The sequence below is a fragment of the Elephas maximus genome, chromosome 22 (genome assembly GCF_024166365.1).
Source record: "Elephas maximus indicus isolate mEleMax1 chromosome 22, mEleMax1 primary haplotype, whole genome shotgun sequence".
NCBI lineage: Eukaryota > Metazoa > Chordata > Mammalia > Proboscidea > Elephantidae > Elephas > Elephas maximus.
Window position 1 is genome coordinate 61,879,689 of NC_064840.1, and position 20,917 is coordinate 61,900,605.

Here is a 20,917-nt window from a genome sequence, read left to right on the forward strand (position 1 = left end):
CATATTCTAAACATTGGCCTTTCTTAATGTAAACCAGTTAATCTAGCGATTCGATACCTCGTTCTTTGATAGCGAGAAATTTTATCATTCCTTTTCCACTCTACTTCCATCAAGAATTTATCCTAATGAAATACATTCGTGTGTGTAAAAGTCTCTTAAAGGTCTCCCTATTATATTTCTGTTTAAAATTTTTTAAATATTTTAATTTTCATTAAATTTATAAACTTTAATTCTAAGACCATAAGTGTCAAAGTGTTCACATTTTTTTCTTCTGGAGAGTTATCCTTATAATTACTAATATACAATTAAAAAAAGATACTGCAAGTTTTGATAAGTATTAAAAAAAAAAAAAACCTAGTGTCATCGGTAAGTACTATCAAACACAAAAGCAAATTTTTATTAAAAATGGATCTCACTGCAATCGGATGGGCCTGAGTGTTTGGTTTTTGTGTTTCCTGATTAGTTCATGGGTTCAGCCAATGACAAATAGTATTTATTGCTAGAAAGAAGCAAGAATTAGCATCAATTATATCCCCAGTTTCCATTTTTATAATTATAATCAATAAGAACTCTTATTTACATAAACAAACAGGTGAAACAGAAGTTTTGTAACAGAAATGCCTCTCAATTCTTTGAACCCCTTTTCAAGTTACGTACCAAAAAATTCTATCATCAGAAATTGTTTTAACGATCTATCAGCTGACCACTAACGTCCTATTTTGTTGAAAGCAGTGAAGTAGAAAACCATTTGACTTTAAAAAAAAATGCTATTCAGTCATCAGAGTTGATCACTTTCTTAAGATCCTGCACCAACATTTCAAATCTTCCCTTGCTTGGTGCCCCTGAGGTTTCACTCGCTGTGTTGATACACCATAGTGAGATTCAGATTGGGTGAGAAGGAACGTTAAAAAAAAAAAAAGTGGGGAAAGGGTAATTGTGGAAGGGTTCCCTTGTCCTCAAGATGCCTTCTCAGATCATTATAGGAAATTAAGGGTCTGGAAATTGGTTCTCTTAAAGCTCAGTACTCAGACACCGAGAGGAACGTCTTCACGACCCCGTTCGCGGACCACTAGTCTGAGACATTCCGGTACGAGGCACAGACTTACCTGAGAACATGCATCGAAAGCAAGAGACTGAGTTTCATATTTCTTCACCTTACAGCCACTCCTGGAATGAAAATCAACAGGTTGGTGTGGGTTCACGTGGACAAGTTCTGAGGCATGAGATGGAGCAGAGGCAGCGGTATGTGCAGATAGAAGCCGAAGCATACAGCACCGCACAAATCATGACGGCTACATAATAGACATGGGGACACCTTTTATGTCTCTGAATCTGTTGCTCCCAAGGGATAGGGTAAGCCAAAGCACTACAGCTCAGCTCGTTCTCTGAAATGGCCACCTTGCTTGCTTCTGTGGATGTCACACACCAGTCCTCTGACCCCAATAGTTTTTAATTACGCCCCATCAAAAGCCTTTCAGAAAGTGGCCTCAGAATCTTTAGAGGTTCATTCATCTGATCCTTACTTGATTGGCTTTGACATTCATTAGAAAAATCATCACGCTTGACCAGATTCTTTAAAAATCCTTTATTGTCCTAAAAGCCACAGAAGTCTGATAAGACAGCTCAGTCTAGACCTATATGCTAACAGAGGAGAGCTGTGGTCAACAGAAAGGGAAAAAAATAAAAGTATTTGCGTAAACTGTTACCACCCCCCTGGAGTCACAAGATGGAAGCTGAACGCCATGTACTCTGAAAAGCCCAGAACTGGGGAAAGCACAGACCACCTGTGATTTTTAGACTAGGACATAATCTGTCATCACAGGACTAATTCTGATTCTGTTGTTTTAACAAACTTAAAATTGCTGACGAAAATACCACACTGACCAGAAAAAAATATATGTGTGTATATATATATATATATATATATATATATATATAGTTCACAACTTTTTTTTCTTTTGTGAGAAACAAAAGAGAAGCACTCAGTTACCAGAATGTGCACGCCTACCAGTTCCTGGTCTCCTTACCCTAATGCTCTTTACTAAGTTGCCACCCGCTGCTGCCACACAAATTGGGTTGATTCAGTTAAATTTATCCCCTGCTCAAGCCAGCAACCTTATCCTATCTCAAAAGCCAGTTATTTCCAACATAAAATAGCAGAAGAGTCCCTCAAACCACTGGTATGATGATGTTTGGATTGGGGCCAGGCCAGCCAGCACTTGGTCTCACCCAAGTGCCATGTGATGCGTTCCAAGCCAGGGGGCGCAAGCTCTCACACCTAAGGTGGGCTGGTCTCCACTCCTTTAAGTACAGACAATTGCAAGGCTAAGCTGACTCATGACGTGGCAAATGAAATGCAAAAAAAAAAAAATCAGATCACATTCAGAAATGGAAGCCACATGCTATGGAGAGATGGTCTGGGTACAAGTCAGAGAGAAGGGTACCAACAGTCCCAGAGACAAAGAGAAACAAGGGCAAGAGTACTTACAACAGAAAACAGAGAAATTTCACTTGTTCAGTAGTCCTGAGGCACCAACAAAATTAAGACAGGAAAGAGACAGACAGATGGAGAAAAAAATTGTGTGAAGACCGGAATATTTCTCTCTAGTCTGGTAGATGTAAAGGTCGCAAAGTTAAAGAAGTGAGATACAAATTAAAAATGGCATACTCATGCATGTTATCACTGATGAGTGAATGATTACCAGGAGCCTAGACTTCTATCCGGGTAAGAGAGTGGTAGAAACACTCAGAAATACCACACAGACTTGTAGGTGCAAAGTAAGCTTCCAAATGTGTAAATACATAAAAACAATATTTCACTGCTGAGTACATTCACTCTTAAACGTTTAGTCATTCAGATCAGAGGCAATGCATAAATAAAAATATATCTGAATATATATATTTTTTTTATCTACTGTAAGGAGCCCTGGTGGCGCAGTGGTTAAATGCTTGGCTGCTAACCAAAAGGTTGGCAGTTTGAACCCACCAGCTGCTCCGTGGAAGAAAGATGTGGCAGTCTGCTTCCATAAAGATTAAAAAAAAAAAAAAAAAAGATTACAGCCTTGGAAATCCAATGGGGCAGATCTACTCCGTCCTATGGGGTTGCTATGAGTCGGAATCCACTCAGCGGCAGTGGGTTTGGTTTTCGGTTTATCTACTGCACGTGTGTAACACTAAGATACTTAAAATGATTTCACATACTTTATCTCACTGGGTCCGTAAAATCGCAATCATATTACAGTACCCCTGTCTTACAGAAGTGCCTGAGAGGCCAACTGTATGTATTCTTTAAAAAGTCACACAAACACATCGTTAATTAATGGAATGTTAACTCCCCGCTAGATCCAGCACAGGACATTCATTTCCTGTCTTTCCTACAAATGAAAGGATTTGCTAACGAAAATCAGTGTTATACAAGACGTCTAGCATCCCTCGGTGTAGAAAGAAAAAGGAGACAAGAGTTTTGATTGCACGAGAGTTAAAAAGATAAAAAATGAAGACGTTCAATCACCAAAAACAAAACAGGAGTAAAATGCTACCAGGTGAGGAGGTAGGATTTGGGGGAGGGTGCTTCTTGGTACTAAAAACAAAGCATAGGCTACATTTCCCTTCCTTTGGCCCAGATTTAATCCTATCTATTTTTTTTTATTCACAAGCATGGAAACCCTGGTGGTATAGTGGTTAAGTGTTATGGCTCCTAACCAAAAGGTCGGCAGTTTGAATCCACCAAGTGCTCCTTGGAAACCCTATGGGGCAGTTCTACTCTGTCCTATAGGGTTGCTATGAGTCACAATCAACTTGATGGCAATGGGTTTGGTTCTGGTTGGTATATTCACAAGCACAAATGCCCTGTCTATATACTACCAACATACAACTAAAGGCTGGCTCCCAAGTGAGTCCTCTGGTAGGAAGAAAACAAACAAAAAAACTCAAACCCATTGCTGCTGAATCGATTCTGACTCGTAGCAACCCTATAGGACAAAGTAGAACTGTCCCACAGAGTTTCCAAGCTGCAGCTAGTAGATTCGAACTGCCGACCTTTTGGTTAGCAGCCATAGCTTGCCGTAGCTCTTCACTGCATCACCAGGGCTCCTGGTAGGCAGAAGTACCCTGTAATTAGGTGAAGATGCACCAAGACAGCTATGTGCCCAGCACATACACCAAGTACTATCTAGACATAGCTAACTAACCTTCAAAGCTGCAAGACAGCACTTTGAAGATACCTGATCAATAATATTCTCCAACTACTGTTTAACTGTTCATATATAACCAAAACTCAATGAAGAGATCAAGAGCTCCCAATGACATTGCAGTTCCCTAACTCACATTCTGGGCGCTATTCTGGTGTTGCCAAAACAACAACTTCCTACACTGTTCAACCTTCTTGGTCCTGACGTGGATACTTCTCTTTAAGCGTCTGGATATGTATGTCCGTTTCTCTCCCATATATCTCACCACGCCATCCAGCATTTTTGTTATACTGATGCTGGAAAGCACTTCCCCAGCTGATCTACACCAGTACCTACCAGGTGCCGCTGAGTCAATTCCGACTCACAGCAAACACATGTGTGCAGAGCAGAACTGCTCCATAGGGTTTTCAAGGCTGTGACCTTTCAGAAACAGATGGCCAGGCCTTTCTTTCAAGGCACATGTGGGTAGGTCTACCATTTAACACCATCTAGGGATCTATCTATAGTGACAACTAAAAACACATTACATGGTACTTCTTTTCATCCTCCCTTTTCATATTTCACCACCCATGTCGCTGGTCCTTCTTTATATCTAATTTTTGGTAGAAAGTCACCGGGGTACAACAGGACGTATTGTTACCTACTCAAGTTTTGTGATAAGATAACCTTTAACAGAGGAGCCCTGGTGGCACAGACGTTAAAGTGCTTGGCTGCTAACAGAAAGGTCGGCAGTTCAAACCCACCAGCTGCTCTACGGAAGAAAGATGTGGCAGTTGACTTCTGTAAAGGTTGCAGCCTTGGAAATCCTATAGGGCAGTTCTATCCTGTCCTGTGGGGTGGCTATGAGTCGGAATCAACTACACAGCAATGGCTTTAACTTTGTAACAAAGTTAAAATAAAACCTGACAGGAAGTATGGCCTATGTGATCACTCTGAGAATTCTATGGACCATGCAAAAAAAGTGGCTCCAGATTCCTGGAGAAATAATGCGGGGGCGGGGGGGGCAGGCACACGGACAACAGAAGACTGACTGACTAATTTATCAGATTTAATTGTTCATTTTAAACATTCCTGATCCTTAACGGAAATTAACATCATTACTAATGGAACCAGACACTACACAAAGAGATATAAGAAAGCTCACTAACTTTCAGTGGTAGGTTTGTTTTCAACAAAAATTACAGCTTTCTGTTTAAGTGGAAAGACTTCTGGGAGGCCCTTTCAGATCATTTTCCACCTGCTACTGTTGTTGTTGTTGTTAGGTGCCACCGAGTCAGTTCCGACTCACAGCGAACCCTATGTATAAGAGAACGAAACACTGCCCCGTCCTGTGCCATCCTCACAGTCGTTATGTTTGAGCCCACTGTTGAAGCCACTATATCAATCCATCTTTTTAAGGGTCTTCCTCTCTTTCACTGACCCTCTACTTTACCAAGCATGATGTCCTCCTCCAGGGACTAGTCCCTCCTACTGATGCTAAACACATAATTTATAGGCTTGGAATTTTTGTCTTATCTGAATATGATGGCTACCACTGATACTCAGATTTTGTACATACAGTGATTCCTGAACAGCCCAGTTAGGATTTCTGAAAACCATCAAATCTTTATCTATCCCTTTCTCCCATTTTTTTTTTTTTAACAGAAAAATTACCCACGGTGGGTGAGGGAAAGGGCCAAGGATTCATTCAAAACAAGGCAGGAATCTAAAATAGAAACTTCTGATTCCACATAAGAATTAGTCAAAAAAGCGAAGACCCCAGTATAAAATTACAAGCTTTGTGTCTGACCTGCTGCACCTCAAAGATAAATTCGGCTTCCCAAAACCAAAAGCAGCTGGCTGCCAAACCCACAGAGAATACACAGAACACAACACCCAGCACCCACCGCCACTCACGTTATTAAACGCGACTTTGCCATCTTGGGTGATTCTAAGATCTCATTAACATGGTTACCAGTGGTAGAATGAAAGTCGTTGCACATTAGAGTTGTAGTTGGTTTAAAGGGATCCATGGACTCATCAAAGTTATCTGGGTCAAAGTGATAGGAGCCCTTAGAGGAGAGGGGTGGGGAGTTCTGCAGAGTGGAGTGGCCCCCAAAGGGATTAAAGTCGGGGTTATCCCACTGACTAGGATCCAGCTTTGAAGATGCGTAGGGGATAGGAGTATCTTCTGCTTTGGCGTCTGTAGGCTGTTCTACACCTTTGGCACCCACTGGTTTACTGATGTCATCTTTCTGTGTCTTGGGAGTCAGTTTGGTACCCAGTTTCCTGCCAAATTTTCTTGGAAGGGCTTTCTTGACCTCTACATTTTCCACATCTTCTGTGAAATCAAACTCAAGCTTCAGAGGTGAGCTCCTTGACTCTTCCAACAGCTCAACCCCCGAGTCATTGGTGTCACTGCCGGGAGTGCTTGAGGTTTCTTTAACTTCAGTGGAAGGTTTCTGGATCCTGGCACCTCCGATCAAAGAAGAATGTGTGTTCTCTTCCGTTTCATCAAGACTGACCTGATAGGATGTTTTGGGGAGAGGGGTGCCCTCCACCACAGTTTCAGTTTCTGAGAACTCGCCGCTAATCGTTTTCTTCCTCAGAGAGACAGGCTTGGGCTTTCTTAGCTTGCTTCTGCTGGGTACCGACTCTGAACGGGAGTTTCGGGTCTTCACATCAGCTTCTGCGGAAGCCTCAAGTGTAACCCCCATGTTGCCTTCTGTCATTGCCTTGTCCTGGATGGCTTCTGGTGCTCTGGAGGGCACAGCCTCCTCCAAGACTGCAGTTACAAAGCCATGAGGTGTGTTTGCTCCAAGAGCTGCTGGGACATCTGTGGAATTCTTGGTTTCGATTGAAAATGGCCTCACTATGGACACTTTGCTAGGATCGTGTTCAGGCTCTTCTCTGAAATCCTTGAGTGAACGAGAAGCAATGGCCTGCTGTGGTACCTCATTTTCTGAGGGCCTAGGGCAAGTCTCAGATGAAGATTTTTCAACCACTTCTGCTACCAACTGTTCATCATCTTCTTGTGATTCTAAAACAAAACACAAAAGCCTATTAAAGAATTATCTTTTTGACACTGGTTAATAGTCTACACTACCTGAATTCACATATACTAACTATAAGCTCTACGCCCTTTGTTTCTATTATTGCTAATGTTCAGCACAGCAGTCTCTGGGTGGTACAAACGGTTCATGTGCTTGGCTGCTAACTGAAAGTTTGCCGGTTTGAGTCTACCCAGAGGCACTTCAGAAGAAAGGCCTGTAATCTACTTCTAAAAAGTCAGCCACTGAAGACCCTATGGAGCAAAGTTCTACTCTGACATTCAGTGGGGTCACCATGAGTTAGAACTGACTCAATGGTAGCTGGTTTGGTTAATGTTCAGCAAGGATGGCGCTACAACCTCAAAGAGAGCAGCTGGTACTACACTGTAAAATAAAAATTTCTACCCTGAAACTATGGCCCCTGGACACCCTCATAGCTCAGAAATGAAGTCACTCCTCAGGTTCACCCTCCAGCCAAAGATTAGACAGGCCCACAACACAAAACAAGACTAAGGACAAGAAGGCAGGAGGGGACAGGAAAGCTGGTAATGGGGAGCCCAAGGTCAAGAAGGGGAGAATCTCTACATGTCATGGGTTTGCCAACCAATGTGACAAAACAGTATGTGCATTAATTAATGAGAAACTAGTCTGCTCTATAAACCTTCACTGAAAGTACAATAAAAAAAAAACTTTTTTAAAAAAATTAAAATTTCCTACCTCAATGGGTATATGGTTCATTATGCAAGTGATACAAATAATAATTATAACAAATAGAGCTATCTAGGAAAAGACTGAATAGATCACGGTCTACCGCAAAATATATTAATAAAAAAACAATGTCAAAATTTCATAGGTTAAAATTGGTCTGGAGGAATCTTTAGACATCAACTGCCTAAGGCTTTCAGGGTCAGAATTTCACACAGTAAACAAAATTTTTTTCTTATAATTTATTTTTGTTGTTGTTGAGAATACACACAGAACATATACTAATTCAACAGTTTCTACGTGTACAATTCAGTGACACTGATTACATTCTTTGATTTGTGCAACCTTCTCATTCTCCTTTTCTGAGTTGTCTCCCTCGCTAACATAAAGTCACTGCCCCTATGTCTCCTATCTAATCTTCTGAGTTGCTGTGGTCCATTTGATCCCATATAGATAAATCTTAAAAGGGCACAATACTCAAGGCAGACATTCTTTACTAGTAAAGCTAAACTATTTTTTGATTTTAAGAAGATTTGAGTGAATATTTTTGGTTTAATGTTTAAAGATTATCTCAGGGCAATAGTTCCAGGGATTCATCAGCCTCCATGGCTCCAGAAAATCTGGATTCTGTGAGAATTTGAACTTCTGTTCTGCATTTACCCCCTTTGATCAGGATTCTTCTACAGAATCTCAGATCAAAATGTCCAGTGATGGTAGTTGGGCACCATCCAGTTCTTCTGTGAAGTTTTCAACTGTAAGTTAAAAAATACAAGTATCCCCTATTTCACAGAAAATAATTTAAACGATTGAGCTGCTTCAAAATTAAATTGAAAAACCACTATGACCAGCTCAGAATCATCTCTCTGTAGACCTAAAAACTAACCGAAATTAAAAAAAAAAAATTAGTTTGAAAAACCAGATCCATAAATGGTCTTAAAATCAAATAGCTGTTATTTTACTTGGACACAAAACTATAAAACAATAAACAGTTATTTTTTCTTTATGACCTTTGTCTCTAAGTTGGGCCAGGAAAACACAATGATTATCTTCTCTCCATCACTTGTGAAAAGTAAAAAAAAATCTCTTTTAATTGGGGTCTTATTAGGAGAAATGCTGCAAATATTAAAAAAAAAATTAGGAAGGTGTAAATGAGAGAATTGCTTTAAAGCACAAAGATAATGCTTTCCTGACTTAACATATCTGAAATAACAACTGAATAGCAGCAAAAACTGAGTAAAGTGGTTTTATCATAGCATCTCAAGATTTAAAAGGGAATTCAGAGATGACCTGGTCTAACCCTCTAATCCTACTTTCTAATCGTAATCCAGGATCAAAGTGCCAATCACCACTGGACCAGTATTTAAAGGCATTCACGTATCTTTTCACCTGGCTCCTTTATGACTGGAATTGGGTAGTGGCTCATAAACTATTTTGCAGAGACACTTCAGGTAGTCTACAAATGTCCAGTTCAGGTTGTCTTTAAATGTATGTTTAACTACAGTATTAAAAAAAAAAAGTATAATTTTTTAGTGCGGTAAATATGTATGTAACAAAACAGTTGCCATTTCAGTATATAATTTTTTAAAAGTTCTCAATGTATGATGGAAACCCTGGTGGCATAGTGGTTAAGAGCTAGAGCTGCTAACGAAAAAGTTGGCAGTTCAAATCCACCAGGCGCTCCTTGGAAACCATGTGGGGCAGCAGTTCTACTTTGTCTTATAAGGTGGCTATAAGTCGGAATTGACTCGATGGCAACGGGTTTTTTTTTTAATGTATGATACCTGGAATTTACTTCAAAAGGATAAAGAGAGAAAGAGAGAGAGAAAGTAAAAGAACAAAATCTTGATAACTGTTGAATGGGGGGGATGGGTATATGGAAGTTCCCATTGTGCTATTTTCTCTCTTTTCTAGTCTTGAAACTTTATAATAAAAACTGAAAAAACTCAACTGCATTGTGCACAAAATTTTAACAAGAACTTTTTTTTTAATTTTATTTTGCTGTTGTTGAGAATATACACAGCAAAACATACAGCAATTCAGCCATTTCTATACGTGTAATTCAATGGCACTGATCACACTCTTTGAGTCATGCAACCATTCTCACCCTCCTTTTCTGAGTTGTTCTTTTCTCCATTAACATAAACTCACTACCCCCTGACCAAAACCCAGTGCTGCTGAGTCGATCCGACTCATAGCGACCCTACAGGACAGAGCAGAACCGCCCCATAGTTTCCAAGGAGCGCTTGGCAGATTCGAACTGCTGACCCTTTGGTCAGCAGCCATAGCACTTAACCACTACGTCACCAGGGTTTCTACTGCCCCCTGAAGTTCCCACCTAATCTTTCATGTTGCTGTTGTCACTTTGATCCCATATAGTTTAAACAGGAACATTTTAAGTGTACTGACAATCTGATGTGTGTACGTGTGTACATGTATGCAGATCCTCCTATCATCTCTCTTCATATACATGGACTTCCTATGAACATTACTGCTTCTGTGTGCTGATTCAGGGAAGGGGGATAGGGTGACAAACAACACAGCATCAAACACCCACTGTTGCAAAATATCCCTGTGTGTATGTGTAACAAGCTCACCTAAGAGCCAAGCAAGGTCTGGGCACATTTGCACAGTGCCTGCTCGTACCCTGGCATGAGCCAGCTGTGCAAAAGTCAATCTTGACAACATCAAAGTAAACAGAATTATCACCTATTTTCACTTCGGGTACTTAGAGTTTAGATTCAATACGAAAAAGAAGAATTTTGTCTTGAAACAGAGAATATGTAATACAGATTAGCCACTAAGGTATCTGAGATTTCTTACAATGACGTTGTTAAACATCTCAAGGTTGTATTTTCTACTGAAAAGCTTTAAACTCATGACATACCACTTTATCTACTTTCTCTAAATTTTACATTTACAAATTAAGAAATTAGATTAGTTACTAAATACTGTAGTAACTCAACTGTGAAACATAAATTTCCTTCTGCTCTTCTTCCAGGCCTCCAGAACAGTTGTTTAATCAAAGCATATTCTCAAGGGCTAGGCACTTTAAACAGACTTACCATTTACAACTACTGGCTTGTGTAAATCAATATTCTCTCAATAACATATAACCCAAATATTCCTAAAATAAGCTAGATTTTAATTAGACTCTGATTTAATTATTTTGTATTTTTCAATCTCCTAAGTCTCATTAAAAAAAGATTACTCTTTTGAATCTTTACAGCTACAAGAAATATTACTATCGTCTGTGATATATTAGCGTATGCATGATATTTTCTCTGCAAAAAGTTTCCCTGCTTAGGGACTTTGAAACTACAGCTAAAGGGAACGTTCGTCTCTAAAAATAGTGATATGAAATATTCAGGAATGAACTGGCCTTCTAGAAACCGATACATACGACCTTTTAAAGAGAGCTTCAGCACCCCTCAGGAGTCCCTGGGTAGTCACATGGTGAACATGCTCAGCTACTAGCCTAAAGGTCGGAGGTTCGAGTCCATCCAGAGGCACCTTTGGAAGAAAGGCTTGGCAAACTATTTCCAAAAAACCAGCCACTGAAAACCACATGGGGCACAGTTCTACTCAGACCACAAATGGAGTCGCCATGAGTTGGAATCAACTCAGTGGTGACTGGTTTGGTTTTTTTTTTGGTCAGTGTTCCTCAGTTTTACTACAGGTGATCCCACTGCATGGGACAGATTTTTAAGCACCTGTGGGGTGTGGGTGGGGAGGTGGTGCTGCGGTATTTTAAAGTCTTTAACCTGGTGCCCAGCAAGAGCAGGAGGCATGGCACAACCAGAAGGGCCACTCTCTCCACTCGTCTTTCCCAACAAGGCAAGGAACTGCCCTGAGCCTCCACGTCTCCACCTACAAAACTGTCTAATATGAACAGAATAAGTGGTATACAACATGTGGTAGCCATTCAATAAAGGTTATTTGCTTCCCACCCCTTCAATGCCCTACCCAATAAATTTTTCTTTAAATCATTCTTCTACAAATGCAAACTGACGTACTTGGAAAACTTGCCACCTAAATAAATCGTAATGGATTTGGCAAAATAAACACCCCACATCTGAAGTACTAGTATAAATCTTTCACATATTGGATTTGCTTAAAGTAATGTTTGTTGTCATTGTTCGGTACCATTGAGTTGGTTCCAACTCATAGTGACCCCATGTGACAGAGTAGAGCTGCCCCAGGGGGTTTTCTAGCCCATGTCACAAAACAGTATGTGTACTAATTGTTTAATGAGAAATTAGTTTGCTCTGTAAACCTTCATCTAAAGTACAATTTAAAAAAAAAAAAAAAAGGGTTTTCTAGGCCGTAATCTTCAAGGGAGCAGATCGCCAGGGCTTTTCTCCCTTGGAGCTGCTGGGTAGGCTCAAATCGCCAACCTTTTAGTTAGCAGCCAAGCACTTAGCCATTGTGCCACCAGGGCTACTTAAAGTAATAAACCAAAACCAAACCAAACCCGTTGCCGCTGAGTCGATGCAGATTCGTAGCGACCCTACAGGACAAAGTAGAGCTGTCCCACGGGGTTTCCAAGGAGTGGCTGGTGAATTTGAACTGTCAACCTTTTGGTTAGCAGCCGAGCTCTCAAACACTGTGCCACCAGGCCTCTCCCTAAAGTAATATTTATATTGACCATAAATTAATCAGTCTCTATTAAAGGTCATGGCAGGACTATAATTAGCTCTTTTCCTTTGCTATGGATCTGTTTTCTAAAATCAATTTTTAAATTTAGTTCTTTCAGTTATTAGGTCTACAGAAAGGTGAATCTGAGCTGGCCAGGGTGGTTTTTCCATTCGATTTTGAAAGGGCCTATTATTTAAATTGTATCCTGTGGAACAAGGAATACTTGTGTTTTTAACATCCAGAGATTCAAATCTGCTCACTGCATAAAATCCCGACCCTGAAAGCATCAGGCGGTGCCTGGGAACAGTCTCAGTGAATCCCTCACCTAAGCTGTTGGTCTAAGCGGTCCCGCAGACCACGTTTACTCTATGGAATTCCAACATGGCACTAATACACTCTGCAGCAGACCTATGGTCTCGTTGTCTTTCCTTAAATAGCTCTATTTGCTTTACCTAAGGAAAGCCTGGTGGCATAGTAGTTAAGAGCTACGGCTGCTAACCAAAAGGTCAGCAGTTCAAATCCGCCAGGCGCTCCTTGGAAACCCCATGGGGCAGTTCTACCCCGTCCTAAAGGGTCACTATGAGTCGGAATCGACTCGATGGCAACAGGTTTGGTTTTTGGTTTTAAGTGATTAAAATAATAATCAGATTCCCTCTCAAGAATATGAATTAGGACAAGTGAATTTGTAAGAGCCTGAGGGTGGAGGGCAGGGTAAGATGGAGAGAGAAGACCATGCCATGCCAACAGGAAAGTGATGCAGAATGGAGGGGCCTGATGACTTTTCAATTCCCACAAAGGCCTGCCTATACTGCTTGAGCTTAATTTCCATGAAATTCCCCTATGTCTTAATAATCTGTGTTTGAGCTAGTCTGCGTGGGTTTCTACCCTTTGAGAGCAAATGTATCTAAACCAAAATAAAGCTCACAGGGAGCTCAACGAGTCAAGTCCTAAGACTCTGAGATCAACCGGATGCTGCCTATTTGGAGACAGACACATAAAGCATTGTGATATAACAGGATGTGCGTTACCGCCAAGTCCAGTGCAACGTCCTTGAGAAGCAGGCCAGAGGAAAACAAATCTGCCACAGAAGTATAGGATGGAGAGGCCTGGCTAAGCAACAGTTCAAGCATTTTTTCACGTGTGATTTCAGTTGACTACAAGCTCGATGTAGCTCATGGCAATATAAATGGGCGCAAAGCAAATGGCATCTTAGATCACATTAACAGATAAAAACATCAGGGAGAACAATATAAACTAAAATATATTGAGGGCATGTACGGACCAGGCAGCATCAACTAGGTTATCTTATTTAATGCAAACAACAGCATTATGGGCTCATTTTAAAGATCTGGAGCCTGTGGCTCAATTTAAGGAAGAAGGTTTAGTCTCCAAAGCAGAGTAGTTAATTAACGGCAGAACCATGAAGCAAACCCAAGTCTGCCCAACTCCAGGACCTGGGTGCTTGACCATGACTTAGATTCATCTCTTCATGGCCAGAATAAATAAATAGTTTCCCTGGAGTCTCCCCTGATCAAGTAACACCTGGGATTCTGAATTCAGTTCTGAACGCCTTCTCTTAAAAAATCATGGGACAAAATGAATGCCCTTAGATAAATGTGGATCAAGACAGTCACGTCTGTAAACCATTAGTCAAAAAAACCATTTTTCTGACTAATTGTTTAGTCAAAAAACAAACCAACCAACCAACTAAGAAACCAGGATAAGGTCTTCGAAAATTTGAAAGACTGCTTGAAGCCAAGGGATTAGAGTCATTGTGGCTTCGGAAGGCAAAGGTAGGATGCAGTGAAGGGTCCTTAGAGGGTGATGACTGCATAATCTGATGGATATAATTGGTATCATTAAACTGTACACTTGAAAAATGTTGAACTGGCAAATGTGTTATAGATATTTCTACAACAATTTAAAATAAAAAGAAAGAAAAGAACCAACCAAAAATGCAAAAATTTACAAAAGAGAAGCTGGCTCTCTATCCATCAGGAATGGTGAAGAACAGCTCCATCCCAAGGAAAAGGCAGGGCCCTAAGGCCTTTTCTGACTCTCTGTTTCTAAATTTCTTCTGGACCTGCATAAAGAACCATGACTCAATTACAAATGGGGTTTGGACTAGCAGTCAGAGGGCCTGAGCAATAGTGACAAGTCACTTCAGCGTTCTGGGCCTCAGTTTCCTCAATGACAAAAAGTTTGAGCTAAAAGATTCTTGAGGTCCCTTTGATTTCAAAGCCTCTAGGATATAGACATCTAAGAGATTTACAACAATTAAATGGTGGCACTCTTTAAACTGTAATCTGTAAACATTTTCTGGATGGTTCACACATCCATTTCATTCACTGATTCACTCACTCAGCCATTCAGCAAATATCTGAGTAATTTTTATGAACTGAGCTCTGTGCTAGGCACTAGGGATATAAAAGCAAGCAAAAAAGACAAGGTCTGAGCTCTCATGCAGCTTAGAGTCTACTAAGGAAGACAGACGTTAATTAAATAACTACTGAATGAATGAGAAGATGAACTGAGGCTGGAAAAGTGGAAGGGAGTCATATTAGCAGGTCTTGTTAAGAATTTCAGTCTTAATCCTACTTTGGTAAGTAGCATCTGGGGTCTTAAAAGTTTGTGAGCGGCCAACTAAGACATTCCACTGGTCCCACCTCATCTGGAGCAAGAGAGAATGAAGAAAACCAAAGACACAAGGGAAAGATTAATCCAAAGAACTAGCAGACCACAACTATCATAGCCTCCACCAGACTGAGTCCAGCACAACTAGATGGTATCTGGCTACCACTACCGACTGCTATGACAGGGATCACAATAGAGGGTCCTGGACACAGCTGGAGGAAAAAAAACTCTAACTCACAAAAAAAGACCAGATTTACTGGTCTGACAGAGTCTGGAGAAACCCCAGGAGTGTGGCCCCCGGACACCCTTTTAATTCAGTAATGAAGTCACTCCTGAAGTTCACCCTTCAACCGAAGATTAGACAGGCCCATAAAACAAAATGAGACTAAATACTGGGCAAAGATGAGAAGGCAGGAGGGGGCAGGAAAGCTGGTAATAGAGAACCTAAGGCTGAGCAGCGGAGAGTGCTGGCATGTCATGGAATTGGCAACCAGTGTCACAAAACAGCATGCGTATTGTTTAACGAGAAATTAGTTTGCCCTGTAAACCATCTAAAGTACAAAAAACAAAAAAAAATTCATAGCCTTGAAAACACCGTAGGGTAGTTCTGCTTTGTCCCATAGGGTCACTATGAGTCCGAATCAACTCTATGGCAATGGGTTTTTTTTTTTTTTTTTTGGTGTGGTGATTAAAGGGGTGACCGAAGTCCTGTAACATAACAAAGTCCTTTTGAGGGCTTTAAAAGTGGTCCCCAAATTAAAAATCCACAATAGTATTGAAATACATGAGGAAGTCTTCTGGAGCTTAAATGTCAGACCACGAAGAAGGCTTTGGGTTTTCTTCCCCAGGATACGATCCACTGATACAATTTTTCATTCAGTTTCAGGGTCTTTGTGGACTTCCTGAAAAGTTTATATAATAACTGTTCCTGGCATAACTCTTAAAAACATTCATTTGCATGTATGAGTTCTGAGATTTTGTTTTAAGGTTTATTGCTTATCCCTGGGTGGTGCAAATGGTTTGCAGTTGTCTGTTGACCTAAAGGTTGGCAGTTCAAACCCACCTAGCAATGCCACGGAAGAAAAGCCAGGCGATCTGTTTCCATAAAGATTACAGCCAAGAAAACCCCATTGAGCAGTTCCACACCGTAACACACGGGGGTCACCATGAATCAGAATCGACTTGACGGCAACGGGTTTGGTTTTTGGTTTTTTTGTTTAAGAGTCCGACCTTGTATCTTAGACTTCAATGTGAGATGTTGTTTGTGGGTTTCGAGGTCAGAGAGAAGCCGAGTTTATATGTCTCTAAGACAAAGGAGGCCTGTGCAAATTTTGGCAACTTTCTTACTTTTTAAGTCAGGTATTTTGAACTCCCTAAAAGGGACTTTGTGTAGCTGAAGGAGAGCAAGTGATGGGCAGATCGAAAAGCAGCTTGCAGACAATATTTTGCCAAAAAGTTATTCGCTAATAGACTTGTGGGAAGTCAAGCATATTTGAGAATAATGGAAAATCTGGTGTCATAAGCTTTGTTTCTCAAAGTGGTTTGCTGCTTTATCTCCTCTTAAATGAGATTATACATGGGAAAGGAGCTAGCCAAGTAGGCTCTCTATGTTAATTGAATACGTTTCTCTGAGTTTCAAAACTATTTTAGTGAAAAAAAATTTTTTTCAGTGATAACGACATTTTCCCTCCCAGAAGACTTCCCAGGTTTTTATAAACTTACATTTTAACCCAGCAGATTTTCAACATATCCAAGCACAAAACCAGCGTTAAGCTGTTAAACCTCAATCTTCAAAATTCTGGCATACGAGACCCTTTCTTTTAAAAATATTATAATGAGGGAAGGGAAACCTCTTTTTAAATGAAAACAGTCTTTATACTAAGTATAAAAGGCATCTACGATTTTAGAGCATTGGTGGGCGATTCACAAAACCTTTTTGGTTTAGGGAAGGCTGATAATGGAAAGGAAGCGATCCATTAACAGCCGCAGATGTGGCAGAAAGTGGGAATGTTGGTCTATTTCTGGATTTCCTCTGTTTTGCTTTAAATTCATCTACTGATCTAATCACCAGGCCACCAGGAAGTGCTGTGCTTGTTGGTATTGTCCAGACTCATCAATCTCAGCACACAGAGGGAACTTTTCAGCACCTAGAAGAAAGCTTTACGGAATACAGGATTTTTTTGTCTATGTGGCAGGTTCTATGGAGGTAGGTTAGTTATGCAATCGAGTTTTCAGATGAAAGGGTTGGTTGGCAACTGGAGCCTCCCTTGAATTTGGGTATTTTACTTTTGACTTGTGGTGTGATACTTGATACCTGGGTTCTGTTTTAGGGCAGCTCTGGGTATGTGCAGGAGTCCCTGGGTCATGCAAATGCTTAACACACACAGCTGCTAACCCAAAGATTGGAGGTTTGGGTTCACCAATCTACCTCTGAAAAATCAGCCACTGAAAATCCTATGGAGCAGTTCTATTGTGACGCATATGGGGTCACCATGAGTTAGAGTCAACCTGAAGGCAGCTAATGGTGGTGGTAGGTATATGCAATCAGCTAGTACTGACCCTTGCTGAGTTACCGTATAAATACAAATAAATATCTTACCCAAACATTCCTTTTTATGTGGATTCCCCCCCCCCACCTTGTTTCTATTCTCGCAACTCCCAAAACTGGTTTAACTAAATGAGCAATCATCTCCAACCTCTTCTTTCTCACCCCGACAGGACTTTCTGTTGGTGACTGAAGATACTAGATTAAGGTGGGGTCTGCAGTGACTCGGTAGAACTGAGCAAATTTATTCACCTGGCATCTGGTCTGAGCTGGCCAAGAAAGAACTGGGCAGGGAGCCTTCTTGGCCGGAGCTCCTTCAGCTGCCTGCCCAGGCTGGGGGACTGAAGGCAGGGAAGGGGCGTTTGTTTTTCTTCTCCATTCCACCCGTGGCAGGATGGCATGTTTTATGATGCATCAGATAAGGTGCCTGTAAGGCTCACCCAAACATTGCTTAAATCTCTTCATTCCCTGCCATTTGCCTGGATGCAGGAGCAGAGATAGCAGTAAGAGGAGAGCATGGGCTGAACTTCAGATAGGCCCTCTGGGCTGTTTCCACTTCTGGTACTATTCCTTTTAGGTCCAGAATCCCAGAGGGGAGTAGCAGTTTGGGGATGGCAGTGGGGACTGTCACAGCTGTTGACCCTCCTTAGCCCACAAGAGCTACAGGTGTCCGAGGACAGTTGCTGGGGCAGGGTCAGGTTAAAGTTTCTGTCTTGCACTCAGATATATGCTCCTTTTCCATCCTCCTTCCCCAGCTCTCAGGCTGCCCTGCCCCTTCCTCTGGCACTGTGAAGTACGTGCTCTGTTTCTAGAGTGTCAGGTCCTCAGCCTGGTAACAGCAGCTGATGGAGAGGGGGAGGAGAAGGCAGGCTCTAAAATGGGAGGATAGATGTGGAGGACAGGAAGGCACTACCCAGAAATGGGGAAGATTGGGGCTGAGATAGAAAGCTAGAAGGCGAGAGCTAAATGCAAGGGGATTCTTATAGGTTAACTATTGGTTTTTGGGAGGTATGGGATTAATGGTGAAGGAGTCTGGTTAACAGGAAAAAAAAAAAAAGAACCCCAAGAAGTGGCTGGATATGGAGAGCAGGAGGTAGAAAGGAAAAGGGCCTGTTCTGTTCCTGACATCTGAGTGTCGGTAAAAAACAACCAGTTGCTACCAAGTCAATTCCAACTCATAGTGACACCATGTGTATCACAGTAGAACTGTGCTCCACAGGGTCTTCAGTGGTTGATTTTTCAGGATCAGATCACCAGACCTTTCTTCTGAGGTGCCTCTGGGTGGACTGGAACCACCAACCTTTCAGGGAGCAGCCGAGGGACCCTTGAATGTTGGTAGCATTGTAGCACCGTACTTTCCTCGTCTCTAACCTTGCCCTTTCCCCTTCAGTTATCTCAAGCTAGTGGAGAAAGAATACAGAGAATTGACGTATTGGGACCCAGGGACCCTATGAATAAGTGATAGTAAATGTATAGGAGCCAACGGTAGAGAACTTGTGTACTTCAACAAAAAAAATATATTTTTTATTATAATCAGCTTCCAACGTTATACATAAGAACCGTCATATTCCTGTTGACGAGATTAAATAATTATCAAGATTTTGCCACACTTGCTTCCATTATCTCCCCTTTTTCCTTTTGTTTTGTTACCTAAGTTGTTTTTTTTTTTTAGGTCTGGCTTTGTTTTTTTTGTTTGTTTTTCTTTTAATTGTGCTTTAAGTGAAAGTTTACAGCTCTAGTTAGTTTTCATACAAAAATTTATACACATATTGTCATGTGACTCGAGTTGCTATCACTATAATATGTCAGCACACTCCTTTCCACCCCAGATTTCCCGTGTCCATTCAGCCAGCTCCTGTCCCTTTCATCTTCTCATCTCGCCTCCAGGCAGGAGCTGCCCATTTAGTCTCCTGATTTTTTTTTTTATACTTGAACTAGGAAGCACACTCTTCACAAGTACCATTTTATATCTACAGTCCAGTCTACTCTTTGTCTGAAGAGCTGGCTTCAGAACAGAGAGTCCAGGGGCCATGTCTTCTGATGTTCCTCCAGTTTCAGTCAGACTATTTTTACTAGAATTTGAGTTCTGCACCCCGCTTTCTTCCCGCTCCTCAGGATCTCTGTAGTGTTCCCTGTCAGGGTGGTCATTGGTGGTAGCCAGGCACCATCTAGTTCTTCTGGTCTCGGGCTAATGGAGTCTCTGGTTTATACAGCCCTTTTTGTTTCTTGGGCTGATATTTTCCTTGTATCTTTGGTGCTCTTCATTCTCCTTTGCTCCAGGTGGGTTGGGACCAATTGAGGCATCTTAGATGGGCGCTCACTAGCTTTTAAGACCTAGGATGCCACTCACCAAAAGTGGGATGCAGAACATTTTCTTAATAAATTTTGTTACGCCAGCTGACCTAGTATTTTAAAGCAAATTCCAGGTATCATGTCATAAATATTTCAATATACATTTCTAAAATGCTTGGACGTTTTTATATGTAGCTGTGATGACATTACCAATAATATTACTCTTTTAATTTAAAAAGATGGTTAAAATTCAGGTTTTATTTTAAACTGGATTATTCTTTTTTAGGTTTTTTTTTTTTTTTAAGAAAACCCCTATAAAAATTTTAGATTTAAAATATGTTAAGACTCAAAGATAAAAGTGTAGAATGGAGATCATAGCTCGTAATTATGTAGTATCTGATACGACTTTTAAGACAATCATGTCTACATCCATGTCATCAATTATGTCAAATTTTACTCCCAACCCATCCTCGTCTCTAACAGCCTACTTAACATCTCTACTTGAAAGTTCCAAAACAGCTCTCAACATGTCCAAGGCCAAGCCCGTGACCTCCTTCTGCACAGCCCTCAAGCACTTTTGCTAATACTTCCTGAATCTCATTGAATGGCACCCCTGCCTTCTAGCTTGCTAAACCTTCACAAGCTGAACCTTATCAATCATCCTTGATTCCTCCTTTATATCAGTCTAGCACTCACTACGTCTTATCAATTCTACCTCCTTATTTTCTCTCTCAAATATTGTCTACTTCACTTCGTATTCATTAGGACCACCCCCGTCCAAGACTCCAGAACAATATGCTAACAGTTTTACTTGCTCCATTTTGACCCCCTTCTAGTCCTTCTCCACACTGGGCCCGAAGTGAGTTGTTCAGAATATAAATCTGATA

At 41.0% G+C, this 20,917-nt stretch overlaps 1 protein-coding gene across 9 annotated transcripts in view; it reads right to left on the minus strand.

The window, feature by feature from the left end:
- Positions 1-20,917, minus strand: part of TACC1 (transforming acidic coiled-coil containing protein 1) — a 109,082-nt gene that overhangs the window by 29,588 nt on the left and 58,577 nt on the right. For 6 of the 9 annotated variants that reach the window (XM_049865112.1, XM_049865110.1, XM_049865111.1 and 3 more), the window contains exons 3-4: positions 6,087-7,209; positions 1,107-1,167 (exon numbers count right to left, since the gene is read on the minus strand). In XM_049865112.1, coding sequence (XP_049721069.1) covers positions 1,107-1,167; positions 6,087-7,209 — 1,184 coding nt within the window. The remainder of the gene's footprint in view (positions 1-1,106; positions 1,168-6,086; positions 7,210-20,917) is intronic. The other 3 variants (XM_049865115.1, XM_049865113.1, XM_049865114.1) reach the window with 1 other exon arrangement.